At 40.6% G+C, this 20,684-nt stretch overlaps 2 protein-coding genes across 7 annotated transcripts in view; both read left to right on the forward strand.

Annotated features, from left to right (window-relative positions):
* arhgap32b (Rho GTPase activating protein 32b) overlaps positions 1-5,140 on the forward strand; it is a 162,630-nt gene extending 157,490 nt beyond the window's left edge. For all 6 annotated transcript variants that reach the window (XM_042498778.2, XM_088088925.1, XM_042498779.2 and 3 more), the window contains one exon: positions 1,374-5,140. In XM_042498778.2, the coding sequence (XP_042354712.2) occupies positions 1,374-3,587 (2,214 nt within the window). In that variant the 3' untranslated portion in view covers positions 3,588-5,140. The remainder of the gene's footprint in view (positions 1-1,373) is intronic.
* Positions 5,141-7,957: 2,817 nt separating this feature from the next.
* Positions 7,958-14,614, forward strand: h3f3c (H3 histone, family 3C). The gene is made up of 4 exons (XM_042498871.2): positions 7,958-8,115; positions 10,544-10,687; positions 12,775-12,928; positions 13,149-14,614. Exons 2-4 carry the CDS (start codon positions 10,560-10,562, stop codon positions 13,275-13,277), a joined length of 411 nt encoding a protein of 136 aa, XP_042354805.1. The 5' UTR covers positions 7,958-8,115; positions 10,544-10,559; the 3' UTR covers positions 13,278-14,614.
* The last annotated feature ends 6,070 nt before the right edge of the window (positions 14,615-20,684 follow it).

Consider the following 20,684-nt stretch of genomic DNA (forward strand, 5'->3'; position numbering starts at 1 on the left):
GTATTTCATGCATTGATAATATCAAAATGTATCGCTTGCTGTTAGGGTAAATAATGTCTTATATAATATATGTTATGTCATAATATGTTATGTGTTAAAGGTTTGAGTCATATAGCTCTTTAGAGCTTTCTGATATTCACTGTGCCCTTGTTTTTTAAAGCCAACAAAGCCAGATGTGCCTACAACACAAGGCACTAGCACCAGTAGGAAAAAGAGGAATGTAAGAAATAAAATTGAAACAAATAAACATAAAATTGTGAGAATGGCCTTTTTGAAGTGGGCTTGTATGAAGTACTTATCCATAGTCAGCGTCTTACATACTGTACATGTCAGCCAGCAGCCCCCAATTTGGAGAAGCAGCCTGGAGTCCGACATGGAAGCTAAGCAAAGTACTGCTGTGGAGGGGTCAGCAACAAAATCTATTTCAGCCTCCCAAAAAAAAGTCATGCCAAAAAAAAAAAAATCAATATCAGTTCAATTGTTAATATACTGAGAGTATGTTCTCTGCTTTACCTTTCTTCAGATAGTCTGTTTGACAGAGAAACCACTGCAGCTTCAGTTCCCATCAATGCTCTCATCAAAGCCACCAGACTCTATTAAGAAAAATAGTCATTTTAGCTTGATGAACACAGGAGCTGCTGCTCTGCTGCTACTTCAGCCATTTAGTTACTTTGTTTTAATGTGTGAATCCAAACTAACCCTTTAAATGCCAATGTCACACAAAAACGAACTACCTGTTGAATGCAGCAGTAGAGCAGCAGCTCCTGTATTCAGTGATGTTAAATCACTAGTTTTCTCAGTGGAGTCTGGCTTTAAAGAGAGCGATATAATGACTTGATTTTACAGTTGGAAATCACTGTCACATGTGAAAGTGCTAAAAGAACTCCCAGTATACCTTACAATTAAACAGATATTACATTTTAAGTGGCTAAAACACATTTTGTTGCTGATCCCTCCACAGCAGTACATGCTGAGCTTCAATGTCAGACTCTAGCCTGCTTCTCTAAACTGGGCACGTGCAGACTGACATCTACTGTGTGGAATACTGACTGTTGATAAGTACCTCACACAACCTCACATCCAAAAAGTCTGAACTATCCTTTTAAGAGTTTGTCAATTAATCAGTGAATTAATCAGTCATTTATTTGTCACATGAAGTCATGAAAAGTGCAGCTCCAGTAAAGTGTGATCTCCTCAGCCCCTTCAACCTGTGCATTGCAACTTGGTCTTTTTCTTTGCCTCTTTCATGCTGCTCACAGCATGACATAATAACCTGTTGTCCCACTGCAGCAACACTCTGTCCCACTGTAGCTTGTGTTTTTGTAAACTTCTCTCAGTAAATAAAGAGTCTGTTTTGTTGTGTTTTGTCTCAGGTCAAACCAGAGGAGACTGCACCGCCCCTAATCCTTCCAAAACCATCAGAACAGCCTCCTCCACCAATTCAGAAGCCCAAGCGGCAGGCTGTCTCACTGCCCCAGCACCAAACACAAACTCAGCAGCAGAGCCAGGTTCAGACACAGCCTCATCTTCCAGCACAGCCTCACACGCAGTCTCAGACACAAGCCCAGAGCCAGCCTCAGCTCCCCTCCAAGGCCAGTGCAAGAGTGGCACCCACCTCTGCTGAGCCCGTTGAGAAGCCCTGGGAGGCCATTAAGCCAGTCCAGCCCTGCACAGATTCTGCAAAGTACCACGATGCGTACGCACCCAAACCTCCAGCTCCTCCTGTCCGAACCATCGAGAGCAAACTGGCCACAGCAGCACTCAGCCAAAGTGAAGCCTCCTACCACATCCTGGCTGAGGGCCCTGTGCCCGGCCACCTGGAGGAAGCTCTGCCTCATCATCCTCCTTCTCCTCGGAAATCTTCCACACACCAGCCTGCCTACCTGTACCATGCTAAAGGAGAGCCGGTCTTAATTGAGCCTCCAGGAGCTGCGTACTACCACCAGAGGCCTGTCCCGCTGGGCCCACAGTCCATACCACACCACTTCCGGCCAGACAGTGTCCCCCCACACCTCTCCTTTGTGTCCAAATCTGAGCCTCAGATACCTTACAGTGCCAGACTGGACAACAGATACAGCACTTTAGGCCCCAGGTCCTACCACCACTCCATGAAGTCCAGAGGAAACCCCCGCAGTGTTTACGTGTCTCCAGGGGCGGGGCATCAGGGTTACAGCCATGATAGAAACCAAGGCTATCCCACCATCCGCAGAGTGCACTCACTCCACGTTCCTTCCACCATCCGCTCAGTGCCCATCCAGAGGACTGAAGTTCCTCCAGATGATGACATGTTCTTCTACCATCGGCCTGTGTACCAGTGCAAAGCCTACCAGCAGCCCACGCAGCAGTCCTCACAGGCCGACTACCACGTCACCCAGCTGCAGCCTTACTTTGAGAATGGTCGGGTTCAGTATCGCTACAGCCCGTACTCTGGTTCAAGCCCTCTGGAGGCGCCTTACTATGACATAGACCCTTACGGCACCATCCGAGTCCGCCACTTCCACTCCCATGGCGGCCGGGATCCTGGAACAGCTGGAACAACAGGCCGATCGGGTGGAAAGGCGACTGGGTACCACTACCTTGCTCGCCACGTCCTCCCACCTGGGAAGGAGCACAGCTTTGTGAGCAGGGACATGCCCCCCAGTCATGGGGCCAAGGAAGCTGCTGCGTACCTCGCTTGGGACCCCGAGGAGTCAGAAAGGCTCCACATGCACTCCATCCGCAGGGAGAGCAGGGCCCGACAGAAGATTAAGGGCCCCGTCCTCTCTCAGTACGACAATGTGGGCTTGTTTGCACCAGCAGATATATCAGGTTATGAAACCCTGCACCTGCGCAGCAAATCTGACCCTGGCAAAGCTGTGCTGGTTGCAGCCGAGAGCAAAGACGGTCGCTACCTCCCCAGACACATGGTGTCCAACTCTGACGTCCTCATGTACATGGAGACTGACAAACATGTCCAGGGCAGCACGATGGGAGACAGGTCAGACGGGCTCGCCAAGCAAAGCAATTCCAAGAAATACCAATCCTCTCACTCGCTTCCAGCCTCTCTGAGCCACAGTCTGTCCCATCAGCAGGAGAGCGGCCGACACGACGCCAAGTACGAGAGCGGAGACGACAAGCTGGGTGGAGATGGCAGCAGGTCCAAACACTGGCAACAGGAGTACCCCAACAAGAGGAACTTCACCCCACGCTACGAGTGCTCCGACTCTGACCACCACCAGAGTAAAGGGAAAACATCCAGCAGCTACCACAGTACGGACGACCAGCCAGCGGCCCCCAGGGAACAAGTGGCCCGCTCCAAACCGGAGCGCTCACACAGCGTGCGAGAGCAGCAGCACTATAGCGAGCAGGACAGAGACTACTCATATCAGAAACACAGCAGCAAAACTGTGCAGTCCCACTACGATAACTTGGACGATTATCACCCAGTACCTCAACCTCAGGCCCCTGTCCAAAAACGTGGAGGCTCCTACCCGGCTCCAGGATTCAGCCACAACAACAGAGCGTACTCCACAGCACTGGGCCAGGGAGCCTTTATCCAGACTGACCTGGCACTCCAGAGGCCAGAGACAGAGATCCGTACAGAATGAAGCATTTAGGAGGAAAACGTGTGGAATAATCTTTAGCTGTGTAGAAGAAAGACTCTGTTGAACTACGGTCGCAGCCTCTGCAGGACAGTGGACTGACGTATCACCAATATTTTTGCTCCTCTGTATTTTTAATGAATTGTAAAGAAAATTGTAAGACTTTTTACAGGATGTCCTGAATGTACCTGAAATTATTGTCCAAGAGGTCATATTATTGTGATTGATTGAGACAGTAGCCAGTCATAAATGTATGTTATATGATAAATGTAAGGTACTTTTAACAGGGACACAAAATGTAAAAAAAAAAATAAATCTCTCTATATATATGAATATATATATGAATAGAAACACTAGTAAAAAGGGATTTTAGTTGTATTTTGTTTTTTTAGGTGTGGCGCTGGGTATGAGCATCAACTGGGGTTACGGTTTGCATTTTAGAAATGCATGCACTCTATCTATTACAGAACAGTTCTGTGTCCTTCACTATCCATTGCGTTCTTTCTGGATGTTACAGCACAAGTTCTTGATGGAGGATGGATGTAGGTCATCGCAGCCTCTCTTGCTAATATGTACACAAGTCGGCGGGACGGTGTGTCCGCGTTTGTCTTGAAGAATCTGACTGGGTGTGAGGTTTGACAAGGAGCTGCAGTGGGTTATTTTGAGTTCATATAGTGATGATCAGTGTCTTATTTTCTGTGTGACTGTGCCATTTTTATGTCTCTTTGCTACAAACAGATTTCATTAACTTCTAATGGAATGTTTTGGTACTTGTTTGTTCTTTGTTGGAAGAGGGACCAAACTTCTCGGCGCAGTTGTTGCACATACGGGATAAAGAGGGGAAGATGGATGAATGCCTGTTGTACCTGCAGACGTGTAAGCAGATGTGTAAGAGGTCATTTTTATTTCCCTTTTTTCATCACATTCACGGTACTTTTGTGAACTGGACTAACTGAATAAAGCTTAAAACAGTGTCCTCTCTAACAACGTGGTAAAGAACATGTTGCCGCTGCTTTGTGGAAAAAACAACTTGGTGACGAGCCTTAAATTTTGTTCCAACAGAACATTTTGTTTACTTTACCATTGTCATAATGCACAAACATTGTGATATTTAGATTTGAGATCACTTTTGATGATTCTTGACAGTTCAGGGTTGACAGCTGACCTACTGGGGTTATTTCATTTTTTAATGCCTCACTGATTTGGAATTTAAAACAATGAGGGAGGGATTTTTTTTTTGTTGTTTTTTAATATGGGGGGCATTTATTTTCAGGCTGGAAATCGATGTATAGTACATCCATCTGGTATTATACTACATGCCCTTTTGGTTTACCATGATGTATGGATTACAATATGTTTCAGATATGTCTAAATCCAGGTTGTACTCTGTAACTGTTTGACTTCTATATCGCTTGCAGGTTTTGCTCCTCTTGCCTTATCGAAAACCTTTTCAGATGGGGAATAGAAGTAAGGCACTGTACTTGAATGTGAAAACACTCTTGTCTCAAACTAGAGGTATCTACAGTTAGATATGAAATAAATAAAACTGTTCAGGAATAGCTATACTCCATGTCTTTTAATATGTGCATCATGTTACTAACACATCTGATTGGTTCAGTCTGACACATATGTGTGTTATATCAAGGGCTCTTTTTCAGTAAGTCTCAGTCAGCTGTAAAGGAAGCATAAAAGTTATTTCTTTGTCTGAGTCAAATGTATTTCAGAGTTTATCTTCAATTATTTCTGACTAAACACAACAAAGTGACATGTTGCTTTTAGAAAATGCGAGTGTTCAACATGTTAAAGGTCCAGTGTGTGTATATATTGGAGCAAAGGAAACACAATATTCAGAATATTAATAATTCTCTTTCATGTGTAGGATCTGAACTGGCCTAGACGTTCTGTGCATGCTCCATAGTCCCCACTCTGGGCTTTGACCCAGAAGTCAAACAACTTAATGTATAGAAGAAAGCCGTGAAAAAAATGAGAAGTGAAGAAAATAAAACAAGATGAAGGTACCAAGTGAAGTGTAAACTACATACAAAATGTACAGCGGCAATAGTTATCCGTGTTGTCATTGTTCAACATGTAACCCGTTTGCCGCTTGCTAACTTGTTTGGTGTGTGATGTCATAGGTCAGCCAGAAGAAGGTCCAGTTGCAACTAGCTGAAAGGGGACTCAACCTACCATGATGAAATAGGACATACCTCATCAATAAATGGATTGTCCCCTGGTGCTTGTATACTGGAACAAGGACAGTAGTCCAGTTAAATGGCCTAATGGGAGCTGTAACTGTAGCTCTACTTACCACGTGTGTTTTCATTACCTTAGAATGAGCGGTTAAGATCTACAAGCAGGTGCTTGTCTGTAGAATCTGCTGTGTTACACCACCCTTTTTCTACAGTAGCCCAGAATGGACAAACCAAACACTGGCTGTAGACGGGGCCATTGCTCTTTCAGTTTTGGCACTGTAGTTCCACATAACTGGCACACAGGAGAAGTTTCAGCTGGTTGCAATCTGCGACTTTATCTGATCCGACTAGATGACACACTAGCTCTTTAACTAGAGCTTCCTGTTTGTCAGGGGAAGTAGACAACTGTGATAAAATATGCAGGAGTAAGTTGGCTTCAGTTCTTTCAAAAGCATGAGAAGAAGGCAATGAACAATAAACAAGAAATGGCCAAAAAAATAAAAAATTGTGAAAAAATACAAGACAGTAACCTTAAAATATTTAACATAAAAAGAAAAGTAGAAAAAAACAAAATGAATTTAAAGTGCTAAAAAGGAAAGAAAAGAAAAACATAACTGAAAAAATATGTTTTGTTTCTGTAAAATAACTATAAATTTGTAATTTTTAAATATAGTTTTCTGGATATTTTTACAATTTTTTACTAATAATAATAATAAAAACAATTAAAGTAAGCTGTAAGAAATCTGAAATCTTAATTGGACACCTTGTCACCCCTGAGCAGCTCATTCACTGCTGCAGAAACCCATTTATGTGTTCATCACTTCAGCAGCAACACTACACCTCAATAAACTTTGTCCTGTAGGAGGTCCTTAGTTACTTACCTCCCCTCTACCTTGCTGATCTCCTCCAAGACGCCCCCGTTGTGACTTGATGTCCTTGTCTAACCCTGACATCTTTCTTTGTTTTTCTTCTGGTGCAGAAACATATCTAAGCACACAGATGTGATAATAATATGGAAACAACATGTAGGCCTTAAGATAAGAGTTATCATGTTCCAGACGGATGGCCCCAAATGATGCCCCTGATTTAGTCCACCCTGCTTAAGGCCCCTTGAGCAGGACATTAGAGCTTTATCTGCACTGCGGCTGCTGATTCTGACCTGCTCTCTGGTGAGAAATAAAATGTTGATGACTTGATCTAAATGCATTTTGATGCAATTCTTTTGTTCTTTTTGATTGACACCTCGTTAAACTGAAGGTGTGGACAGATAGAAGAGATGTGTCAAGTAATGTATATTGTGTGCATATATATTGCATAATGTATGATAGTCTGACATACGGTGTGCAAGACTCTCACTTGTACTTGGCATCACTAATCAATCATTCATAGCCGCAGAATAAAAAATCTCAAACCAAGACAACACAATGAAAACATGTCATCATGCATAAGACAAGTGCTGTCCACATGTATACTGTACACAAAAAAACATAACTCGTGATTTTATGGCTCCTGATAGTCTGAAAGCATGCTGGTTTCACTACAGAAAAATGTCGCATTTTGCCTTTTTTGTCCGATTTTACCTGAATGCATCATGTACTAAGTAAAACCCTTTTCCTATGAAAAGTAATGTCTGTTGAAAAATATTTTTATTTTATGTTTAATTGTTCATAACATGCAAAACAGCCTGCAAACATTTTGATAGTTTGACCCTACTTGTTTAAACTGCAGTATTCTTACGACCAACATGAGAATACTGACCTGCGACATGATTTTTCTGGAAAATAGGACCAGTTGCCTTTTACCCTGCCCATCCTGATTATTAGAGGTCAATAAAAAACAATATTGTTCTAGTAGAAAATAGTTGTAGCAGTAGGCCTATTGCAATAATATATTTAGTGACTGCCTGCTTATATATATATATATATAACAAAAAACTCAAGATAGAAAACTTTATTTTTCCCATTTTAACCCATATTCCATTTCCATTATTTCACCCAAATTTGTATCGCGCAATAAATGCTTTTGATTTGGGCGAACTGCAATATATGCGTAACATAGAATAACAACGACATTATAGGTATTACTTTTTATTATTACGATATCGTCGCATTTTATTCCAAACTAACAACGTCTGGGAGCAAAAGTTACACTTTAAGGAAATGAAGTTACAGTGTTTACAAATGTTGGCAGTTGCATTCTGGGAGGCAGATGATTGACACGGCCGCCATTTTGCTCCTGCTCTCTCTGCTTCCATTGTGTGAGAGATAGTAAATATCTGACACTGCCAGACAACCACAACTCACTTGTGTCCTTGCGAAGGAAAAGCGCTAAATTCACCCCTGGTAAGTTAATTTCCTGTCATACTTTTTTAATCACAGCACACTGTTAAGCGTTAGGTGTAGAAAATGAGAGAGATGAAGTAGTTTTGATGGTGAAATAGCGTGTTATTTCGACGCTGTGGAGGGGAGAGAAGCAGCTGTCCCGATGGCCAGGCTCAGAGAAAAACGGCTCAGTACTTCCACCGCTGAAATAGCTGCTCCACTTTCATGTGCCATTTCTACCTCGCCGTTTCGCTTTAATATGGCGTCGCCTCACACGGTTTGACGCTTATTTGATAGCCACATTTGTCTCCTACGGTTTGTTGGTGTTCTTGTGTGCACACGTTGTTTGTTTTTGAAGGAAATTGTCAAAGTTTACGTCTCGCTCATTGCTTCGGTGTCGGTGGGTTCATTTCAGTCTGCGGCCATAATCTTGCGGAATGAGGCGGGGTTACCGCTGCTGGTCCCGCCCTAAAGCCAGCAGAACAAACACCCATTGGTCTTAAAATGCGACACAGGCGGAGCTGATTGGTGGGTTTGAGAATGCTGAGCTGTTGAGCCATGTGATTGGTGGTGTCTGGAGTCCACAGTGTCTGTATTGGCTCAGCTCGGTGTGTCTGAGCAGCTGCCAAACCGGGAAAAGTTTTCCCAGGCGGCCCAATCTAACTGATCATGTAATACTTTGAGCGGGATGTAGAAAAACAAAAGTGCTGTCATACGTACGGGAAAAACACTTCACTGAGCATCATGTAAATATACGGCTGAAAAAAAAGCAGATCACTGTAAACAGCAAACAAAATTCTGTATTCTACATTAAATATAATGTAGCACCAAAACATTGCTTACACTCAAATGTTATTTAATAACACTGAATTATTTCTAATACTGTCTAAGTTATATGTTTGACTTTTGTGATAATCTTTTACTGCTTTTTGTCAGTTTAATGGCTCAAAACATATAAGCATTTAATCTAGTTAGATATTAATATAATTTTTTGGTGTACTAACAGTTCATCAGACTGTTGACATATAAGTAACATTTGTCCAGAGTGCATATGAGACTGATTAACCCTTTGAAAACTGGAGTCCCAAACTTTACTTACTTTCTGACTCATTTCACAAGTTTTTAAACCTTAGAACCCTGAGCAAATTAGTTTGATTTCTTTCAAGAACATGGGGAAAAGGTAATGAGCAAACTTGGTGAGAAATGTTATACAAATTGCCAGAAATCAGTAGAACAAATCTTGAAAAAACTAGGGAAAAATGTATATGGAAAAAGGAAAAAAAGCTAGGAATAATTATATTTTTAAAATGATCATAATTTCATTATTTTACAGAATTATGATCTAATTTTCCAGTAATTTAGTTGTATCCTTTACAGATTTCCTTCACAAGAGATGTTCCACAAATTGCAAGAAAGTAGCAGATTTAGAAATGTATTTATAAAAAGCAAGGGGACAATGTCTAGGTGGAAAAAAAGAGAAAACCCAGGAAGAAATATATTTATGATCATAACTAAATATCAACAAATGTTCTTATAAAATTCGTATTATCTTAAAGTACTTTTCCCAGGTCATTGCCTTGTTTTTTTTTTAATGTTCTTTTTCGTTCTTTTGTTGTTTTTCAACTTTTCAGGTAATTGTCTCATACTTTTGTACTGATTTCTTGCTAATTTTTGGGCCATTTCTTCTTCATTGATGCTCTGTCTCCTGATGTCTTATGTCTTCTGATGTTTTCAGAAGGTATCAAGTCAATTGATTTAGGCTTCAGAGGGTTAAATGCCACATATGAATTGCTTAAAATATATGAATGAACAAAAATTATTGTAGGGATGCACAATATGATATTATCAGCATGACATCAGTATCACCTGATATTGGCTTTAAAAGGAAATTTGCCAATATGCTAATTTCTGATGATATGACAAAGCAAATATTTTTATTGTTATTGTTATTATTATTATTGACAAAGTAACCATGCACAAAACATGAGGTAGATGATACAGCATATGTAACAAACAACATATCTGAAATACATACAAGTATTATACAAAGTATGAAAAATAAAAATGACAAAAATTAACCAGATAAACAGAAGATAAAATTCATAAGTAAATAAATTGAAATACATTTTAAAATAATGATAAACTTGGGTACATGAAGAGGTTAATTCAGTCAGATGATTCTGTGAGGAAAGTTGCATAATTTTCCACAAAAGTGGATATATCAGTATATCAGTTATTGGCCGAAGCCATAGTTATATATCAGCTTATCGGTTACTGGCAAAAAATCTTATATCATGCATCTCTACATCAGCACTGTAACAAAGATAATTATTGTTAATAGCATGTGTAGAGGGTGTACAAACTCTAAAAGCTCTAAAACATGGAGAGGCCAGAGAGGAACGTATAAACAAGGCAAAGCATGGTGTTATATTTTTGATCTTCCCTTCAGGTGATTCTTCATCGTCATGGCTCGTACCAAGCAGACCGCCCGTAAGTCCACTGGAGGAAAGGCTCCTCGTAAGCAGCTGGCCACCAAGGCTGCCCGTAAGAGTGCCCCCTCCACTGGTGGCGTCAAGAAGCCCCATCGTTACAGGTAACACCTTGATTTCCCACCAAACAGCCACGTCTGTGACAAAAATCATTGGAATTATCTTTATTTAGATGAGTTGAAAAATATCTTAACTGGTGATGAAAAGTTAGAAAGAATTATAAGAAGGATGTTGTGGCTGTATGTTTTATACTGTGAAAATATGCAACATTGTGCTGATTGCGCAGTTGTGGCAGTGATCTAAACAAACAGAACACTGGCACTCACAGATAAACAGCCTTCTTATCGGCAACATCCTTTCATCAGTGTGACTATCTGTGACTGGTGGTCTGGTTCTGTTTGTTTTGGATGATTTATATACCATTTCATTTTTGACTTTGTATTGTTGCATTCACATTCGTCAGTGTGAGTCTTAGGTTGCTCCTTGGTAACCAGGAGGTAACTGCACTGATCACATTTAAAAACCTTTGGGGAAATTTACATAAACCCTGTCCAGGGCTAGGCGATATGACTTTAAATTAATATCACTATATATTTAGGCTATATAGTGATACACAATATATATCACGATATTTTGAAATCTCCTCTAAACTACTGTGAATTACTAAAATACAAAATTATTAAATGAACTACAGTTACAAATAAAGTAGCTACTGCCACAGAGTAAAGTTACATAAACTACTGTTATAATAAAGTTGATAGTATGACTTTTCTGTGATGACTTCTGAAGGATGGAGACACCCGCTAAAGCTTCAATCAGTACTCGTTTAATATGAGTAAAAGTATAATTATACAATCATAATTACAATTACAATGAATAGGAGTACAATAAACAAGTACAACATAAATGAAGATGACAACAAAGACGAAAAAAATGAAGACTACAAATGAGGACAAGTACAACAAAGACGAGTGCTGGGGTCAGCCCAGACAGAGACGAGACTAAACGCGGACTAACTAACACAGATCACTTAGAAAGGCAGAAGTATTCATACAGTGCTGTGACGTAGATGGTAGGTATCAATTACTGACATGTCAGGTACTAGACTTCTTTTGAGGAATGAGGCATGTATTTGTGTTGCTAAATTTACTGGCACTGGTCCAGCTCAGGTATCCATGGTCAAACATAACTTGCAGGCACTAATACTTTGCCATATATATGCAGGTATTTACTTGAGGTAGACAGAGTTCTAAAGGACCTATGGAAGAAGCATAATCATAAAAATGCATACTAACAAAAGTTTAGTAAAATATTGTTATAATGTTACATAAAGTAAAGTATGAAGTTAAATGAAGTACTGTTATAGAAAAGTTAAATAAAATATTTTTATAATTAAGTAAATCAAAGTGGAACACATGGTGCTTTTATTTTGAAGCATCCAGCTTGTCTTGGGCAGGAAGTGTTGATGTTTTTGTTGTGGACTTGAAGTTGAGGGGTATTCCATCGAGGGTGGAGGAAAAGCCTGACTTATTTTGATAAGTCTCGTCTAGTTTAAGCGAGAGATCTGTTGCTTGAACGTGGCTTATGTGAGTTCCCGCTCAGTAACCATGGTAACTTGTGCTGCTGAACAAGTCTGCTCCATGGCAGGATAACTGTCAAGCTTGTTTCCTGCTCACAGTGAATGAATCCTCACGGTTAAAGACGCCGCGGTATCTGTTTAACAGTCTGCTAACATTCAACTTATGACTGGAAGCTTCAAGTTCACAACGTCAACACTTCCTGCCTGAGACAAGTCAGGTCTTTCATAATAAAAGCACCATGGGGCTCGCTTTTATTTATTTAATTATAACAATACTTCTTAAAATTTTATTATAAAAGTTTTTATTTAATATGACAGTAGCTACCTTATTTAACTTTATTTTAACTGCAGTTCATTGAATAATTTTATAATTAGCAGTTAACATTGTTCAAAGGACATTTAAAAATATAGATATATCGTGTATAGCAATGTAGCCTCAAAATATCTCAATATTATTTTAAAGCCATATCGTCCAGCCCTACCTGTCACCCCTTAGCCTTCATAAGTGCAGAATTATTTGGTGCTCAGAGTGATTCTGTGGGCCGTACTGGACCCTTTGGGGGGCCGGTTGTTGCCCACAGGCCATATGTTTTACACCCCTGTGTATTTCAGGCCTGGAACTGTGGCTCTGAGAGAGATTCGTCGGTACCAGAAGTCCACTGAGCTGCTGATCCGTAAGCTGCCCTTCCAGCGCCTGGTGAGGGAGATCGCTCAGGACTTCAAGACTGACCTGCGTTTCCAGAGCGCCGCCATCGGAGCCCTGCAGGTGTGTGTGTGTGTGTGTGTGTGTGTGTGTGTGTGTGTGTGTGTGTGTGTGTGCGTGTGTGCGTGCGTGCGTGCGTGCGTGCGTGCGTGCGTGCGTGCGTGCGTGCGTGCGTGCGTGCGTGCGCTGAACATGTTGATAAAGCTTCATCACTTTGAATTCCAAATGGTAAAGTTGTCACACTTCTCCTGCTGGTCTGTGCTGTCCGTCCCTCTCCCTGCAGGAGGCCAGTGAGGCGTACCTGGTGGGTCTGTTCGAGGACACTAACCTGTGTGCCATCCATGCCAAGCGTGTCACCATCATGCCCAAAGACATCCAACTGGCACGCCGCATCCGTGGAGAGCGCGCTTAGATGGCCTCCCTAATGTTTCTCCTCTGTCCTGTTTTTCTTCACCTGTCCCTGCCCTCCCTCCTTTATTCTCGCCCCCCTCCCTCCACCCATCCCTCCCCGCCTGCCCAGCTTCTCAGTAGACTTTAGAGTAATCCTGATTATGAAGAGATAGAACTATGTTGAAGTCTGGTCTCTCATTGTTTTTTTTGTCTTCACCAAATGTTTTTAGGGTACCTTTTTTCGTGCATGTAAAAGGCTTTGCAGATCAGAGGCACATGTGCACACATACTCAAACGTATCAGTGAGTTTGGGTGGTGCCGTAGAAACATGAAGCCCCGTCCCCACTGAGCCCACCTGGATAGTTCCTGTGTGGGAGTTCAGCGGGCATGGCTTGTGTGGCAAACATGGCTGAAGCAGAGGGATGTGGCCGAGGGGCTAGTCTGCTTAAGGGGAGCTGCAACTTCCACAGCAGGGTGCTATTAAAGCTAGTCCCGAGGCCTCTGCCCCGTCTGAACACCCTCCTCCCCTCCCCTCCCGCCCAGTCTGTCCCCCTTACACCCCAGCTCCCCCCTTGCCTTGCAGCTGCAGCCGGACGGCTCGCTGCATCTCCTCACACACCTCCCTCCCCTCTGTAACGTGCACTGGGAGGGGATGCGGTCTGTTGGTCTGTTTGTGTGCACGTGTGAGCTCTGATCTTTCAAACCTTCTTGTACTCAACAAACAAAAATCTTTTGGTTGCTTAAGATTATTGATTATCGTTGTGGATATGGTGTCTATTTTTTTTACGCATATAATTCATGGATGAGCATCTCTTCTCTTTACCACTTCCAAAATCATGAAATCAAGAGGAAAAAAAAGCAATTACCATTGTCACCATGGTTCTCATTTAGTTTTTTGTTTACAGTGATCTGATTAGCTATAGAAAATCAGGAAGGGCTTCTCTGTTTCCAAGGCAACTTCTATTCTAATGGCAGCCACAAGGGGGTGATGGTTGACCATCTCCTCCTCCATTCAACTGTTCACTGTAGATCAGTCATCACACACTCAGCTCCCTCTCTCTCTCTCTCTCTCTCTCCCTCTCTCCACAGATAGGTGGCAGACTTGTCACACCAGAATGAATTGACATTATAGTGAAAGTTACACTCTGCATGTTTAGGGTCTGTGTGTCTCCTGCTCTCTGTAGATCTGAACATATAATCTGTCCCTTTCGGAAAATTTGTGATACACAATATAACCTCATATTTGTTTTCTTTTATATTTTTCTTATTCCTTGAGATTTTCAGACGTATAAATAAGCCGATCTTTGTATTTTCCAAATTTCTCATATTAAGGTGGTAATAAATAGATGTTAAAACAAACTGATGTAAGTCGCTGTGATTTATAGCTTTACAGTCAGTACATGATGTTAGAAAAAGTCGAATTATTGTTTTAGCAAAACAGGACTTTTGAAATTCATGTAAACTTGTTAGTCCAACTGAAATTTGACTTAATAGCATTTCTCAAAATAAGACTAACACACCCAGATCATTTGATTGGAAACTGTGCTATACTGTCATGTCGGACTGTGACTGGACAAAGTGTTCTGCATGTGCTCCTTGTCAGCGAGCTGGCCTCTGTGCTTAGGGATAGGGACTGTTCATTACTTATGAGGGGTGAAGAGGTGCTAAAAATTAGGCCAGCCATTTTTTCTTAAATTGGTCACACAGGAAGGACATATTTTTAATTTTGGCTTAGATAAGAGACATACAACATGAAAGGTTTTTTTTTGTTTTTAATTCATTCATTCTTTGATTGTCCATAACTGCTTGTCCTCATAAGGTTCGCGGGGGGCTGGAGCCAATCCCAGCTGTTATTGGGCAAGAGGCGGGGTACACCCTGGACAGGTCGTCAGACTATCACAGGGCCGACACATATAGACAGACAACCATACACACTCACAGTCACACCTAAGGGCAATTTAGAGTCACCAATCAGCCTGAGCTGCATGTCTTTGGACTGTGGGAGGAAGCCGGAGACCCCGGAGAGAACCCACGCAGACACGGGGAGAACATGCAAACTCTGCACAGAAGGGCCCCCGCCCCAAGTTCCGAACCTCACTTCAGTGCTAAATAAAAAAGTCACACTGCTGCTACCCTAACCCTAATTAGGGGAAATCCTAACCTCACACTCGCGCTCATTCGACCTACGACGCCGACACGAAGGCGACGCTCTACCTCCCGCCGCTCTACGACGCTGGGAAAGTCGATTTTTTTCAAAATCTGGAAGTGCCTCATTTTTAGAGCCTGTCAAAGGCTTACAGCTTTGAAATATATATCAAAAAAATCAAGCATTTGGCCACCGTCATCATATTCCAATTAGGGGGACTCACGCAGGATTCAGTAACATTGGATGTTCTTCTGCAAAGTTACAGCACATATCTCAGGAACCGAAGGTCATACAGACATGAGACCATGACTGGGATGTTCGTAACCCCCCAAAATTGGAGGGTGGACGTTGCTTTGAAGTGTATGTGACATTGTGATAAGAAGTTATGTAACTTTTAAGAAAAAACCCATTCACTCCTATGGGAGCTGGAATTTAGAATCTGCCCTTATGTGGCCAAACTGCCTGCTAAACCACAGAAGACCACTCAGAGGCATGCCACAAGCATCTGTGGGGCCTCCTTAATGCTTTCTGTGCACTTTAAGGTCATCTCAGCAAATTCCAAAATTGGAGTCTGGCTTGATGAGGTCAAAGTGCCTCATAGAGCATGGACGACAAATCAAAAGCATCCCACAAGCCTCTGTGGGACCTTCTGACCTTCACATCCCACTTGGTCAAAGTCACACATACAAACACTCATTCATTTCAATTGGAATTTGGAATGTTCTAAATTTCAATCTACGGCAATTCCAGATTCTCATCTACTCAATGGCTGTAGATTGAAATTTGGAATATTCCAAATTTTAACCTACAGCAATTCCACATTCTCATCTACTCAATGGCTGTAGATTTAGATTGAAATTTGGAATATTCCAAATTTTAATCTACGGCAATTCCAGATTCTCATCTACTCAATGGCTGTAAATTTAGATTGAAATTTGGAATATTCCAAAATTTAATCTACGGCAATTCCAGATTCTCATCTACTCAATGGCTGTAGATTTAGATTGAAATTTGGAATATTCCAAATTTTAATCTACGGCAATACCACATTCTCATCTACTCAGTGGCTGTAGATTGAAATTTGGAATATTCCAAATTTTAATCTACAGCAATTCCACATTCTCATCTACTCAATGGCTGTAGATTTAGACTGAAATTTGGAATATTCCAAATTTTAATCTACGGCAATTCCAGATTCTCATCTACTCAATGGCTGTAGATTAAAATTTGGAATATTCCAAATTTTAATCTACGGCAATTCCAGATTCTCATCTACTCAATGGCTGTAGACTGAAATTTGAAATATCCCAAATTTCAATCTACGGCAATTCCAGATTCTCATCTACTCAATGGCTGTAGATTTAGATTGAAATTTGGAATATTCCAAATTCAATCTACGGCAATTCCAGATTCTCATCTACTCAATGGCTGTAGATTGAAATTTGGAATATTCCAAATTTTAATCTACGGCAATTCCACATTCTCATCTACTCAATGGCTGTAGATTAAAATTTGGAATATTCCAAATTTCAATCTACGGCAATTCCAGATTCTCATCTACTCAATGGCTGTAGATTTAGATTGAAATTTGGAATATTCCAAATTTTAATCTATGGCAATTCCAGATTCTTATCTACTCTATGGCTGTAGATTTAGATTGTAATTTGGAATATTCCAAATTTTAATCTACGGCAATTCCACATTCTCATCTACTCAGTGGCTGTAGATTTAGATTGAAATTTGGAATATTCCAAATTTCGGTCTCAAAAGATGCTAATTTACGAGCTAATGCTAATGCAATAGATCAGAATTTGGAGTTACACGGTCTAATTCCATATTCTCATTTATGAATACAATTTGTTTTACAGGTGAAACATCACGTGTGGATGCATGATGGTAAGTAGATATGAATTCCCAATATATTGCATGGTAGTTTCATTGTAGGTTGTTAATTTGTCGCCTCCTTTCATTAGAGTCACGCACCAGAGCAGACTGGAGTTAGAGACTCCCCTACTCAACAGGAATATGAGGATTATACGCTCACCGTCAAATGTGCCAATACAGAGTAAGATAGATGTTTATATTCATTTTGTTATTATTATATGTTTGTATTTGCAAGACTATTTTTAACCTGCCGAGGGACAACAGGTGTATAACTTTGCTAACTCTTCTACTTGTGTCCATCAAGAATCAATTGCCGTAGATTAAAATTTGGAATATTCCAAATTTCAATCTACAGCCATTGAGTAGATGAGAATCTGGAATTGCTGTAGATTAAAATTTGGAATAGGCAATTCCACATTCTCTTCTACTCAATGACTGTAGATTGAAAGCGTTGAATAAATAGTCATAGATTAAAATCTGGAATATTCCAAATTTTAATCTATGACTATTTATTCAACGCTTTTGCATCAAAGTCGCAACAATGACATGCTCTTTACAAACATTTATTTGTTCATAACAAACTAAGAACACAAGTCTCAGGTTACCTGTGTGAATCACCTTCAAAAGTAGGTGTTTTGCACATCATTATTGCATTAAGCAACAACAAAACAAGGGGCAGGCCCAGGCAGTACGATTTCCTTCAAAAATTAGAAGAAATGTACTTTACACTAACTTCAATGGCTGTACACTGTGCCCAAATCTTTTTATCCTCTAGGGATACATTATCACAATAGTTCTGTACTGTGCACTACAGTACATGTGCAAAACCAAGCACCATGTCAGACGTGCTGACCAGCAGAACACAACTACAGCAGTCAAACTCGACTGCTAAAAACATGATGTAAGAATCACAATGGCCTTGAACCTTAACCAACATCCATGATAATCTTAACCTATTTGAAACTGTCAGAGCTTCTTGCAACACAATGGAATGCATCCTGAGATGGTGTCAGGATGGTAAGGAGTGTCAGGCGTCAGGTTGGACTCCATGACCTCCACTGACTGAATTGACAGGGGCTTCAAGCAGGAGTAGGATTTCTTGGACGTCTGACATCTGTTTGACTGCCACCTCGTCCTGGGCATCAGGAGTATCCCTGACTTCCTGTGTTCCCCAAAGAGGCTCAGAGTCACTTGTGCCTCGCAGTTCCTCAGTGGCCTTGGACGAAGGCTTCTCCTCAAGGCAGTGAATGAAAGTTGACGTGGGCTCAGCATCACTTGGGCACATTTGTTTCTCAAGGTCTGTGGGTGGCTGCTGGTTTGGAGGGTGGGGAGCAGGCTCCTCTCTAAGGCAGGGAATGTCCGTTGGCGTGAGCTCAGCATCACTTGGGCACATCTGTTCCTCAGGGTTCTTGGCCAGATGCTGGCTTGGAGACTGGGCCTGAGTCTTCTCCTGAGCATCTTGCGGGACACTGTAGGTGGCTGTCATTTTGTTCAGGTAATACTGAGAAATTGACGGTTGGTGGTGCTTGACCTGTTGTCGGCGCACAACCACTTCTCTGCGGATGTCCACCTGTATCCGCTTCAGTTCGTACAGGATCCTGCCAATGTCCGCATCCTGCAGCCTGCTCGACCGCAGGAAGCAGCGTTGAATGTGTTTGTAGAACATTGTGACGTGTGTCAGCATTTTTTTGACTGTTGTGGGCATGTAACCCTTGTTTTTCAGGTAAACCGGATAGCTGTCGGAAGACTTGAGCACATAAATGACATTCAACCTTCCAAATCACGATCTACTGCTTATATTCCAAAATTCCAAATTATAATCTACTGCTTATACTCCAAAATTCCAAATTATGATCTACTGCTTATATTCCAAAATTCCAAATTATGATCTACTATATATTCTGAAATTCCAAATTATGATATACATTAATAATACAGACTATTCGAAACAGCAATGACACTTACTTCTGCAGCTTGTCCATACGTGCCAAAAACCTGAGATCCAGTATGGTACAACAACTAAGTAAAAAAGTCACACTGCTGCCAGCCCCCCACTCCTCCAATAAATAAAGTACACTACCACAATACTGACATACTCCTGTGTACGGGGCTGCTGCAAAACATATTTTAGCCACCAAAAAAAACTATCCATCTTACACACACACACACACACACACACACACACATATATATATATATATATATATATATATATACACACATATATATATGATAACTTTAATATGACTTTTTTCATGAATTAAGATGACTTAACATACTCTGAGTTTTTATTATGATTTTTAATGACCTTCTACACTGACTTTTTCACGATTTTGGACAACATACTATGGCATGACAGTTTGTCATGATTTTGTGCGACATACTACACTATGACTTCAATTCATCATTTTGGACCACATACAATAGTATGACTTGTCATATTTTGGACGACACACTATAATATGACTTTTTTGTCATATTTAGGTCAACATACCATAGTATGACTATTTTGTCATATTTTTGAAGACATAATAGAGTATGACCTTTTTTCATATTTTGGTTGACATACTACACTAACTTATTTTCACATTCTGGACAACGTACTATAGTATGACTTTTTTGTCACATTTTGGATGACTTATTATACTATAACATTTTTCTTATTTTGGTCAACAGACAATACTATGACTTTTTTTGTCATATTTTGGATGGCATACTATAATATGACTTTTTTCATGATTTTGGATGACATACTATAGTATGACTTTTGTCATATTTTGGACAATATACTATTGTGTGACATTTTCAAAAATTATTTTTAATGACCTTGTATAGTATGACTTTTTATCATGATTTTGGACGACATGCTATAGTATAACTTTTTTGTCATATTTTGGATAACAAACTATGGTAAGACTTTTTTGTCACATTTTGGACGACATACTATAGTATGACTATTTTGTCATATTTTGGTCAACATACCATACTATGACTTTTTCACGTTTTTGGACAACATGCTATAGTATGACTTTCTTTCATTATTTTTAATGATATACTATTTTATGACTTTTTTTCCAGGATTTTGGACCTCATATTATACAATAACCCTTTTTTTATGATGTGGGGGGACATGCAACAAAGGGCCAAGGCTGGAACCGTACCCGCCGCTGCAGTAAGGACACAGCATCTGTACATGGGGTACCTGTTCTATCCATCGAGTTACTAGGTGCCCCGTACTACAACTTCTTTTCATGATTTTGAACAACCTACTACTAATAATAGTATAGAGTTTTTTCATGATTTTGGACATCATATTATAGTATGACTTTTTTTCCATGATTTTGGACCACATATTAATACAGATTTTTTTTTCATGATTTTGGGTGACATAATGACTTT

Source organism: Plectropomus leopardus, chromosome 15 (genome assembly GCF_026936395.1).
Source record: "Plectropomus leopardus strain MGB_pleo_1.0 chromosome 15, ASM2693639v1, whole genome shotgun sequence".
NCBI lineage: Eukaryota > Metazoa > Chordata > Actinopteri > Perciformes > Serranidae > Plectropomus > Plectropomus leopardus.

What these genes read in the sequence shown, in the direction of transcription:
- h3f3c (XM_042498871.2), top strand. Translation starts at nt 10,560, where the DNA reads ATGGCTCGTACCAAGCAGACCGCCCGTAAGTCCACTGGAGGAAAGGCT. An exon ending in AAGAAGCCCCATCGTTACAG is followed by an intron (nt 10,688 to 12,774) that starts GTAACACCTTGA and finishes TGTGTATTTCAG; the next exon opens with GCCTGGAACTGTGGCTCTGA. An exon ending in CCGCCATCGGAGCCCTGCAG is followed by an intron (nt 12,929 to 13,148) that starts GTGTGTGTGTGT and finishes CTCTCCCTGCAG; the next exon opens with GAGGCCAGTGAGGCGTACCT.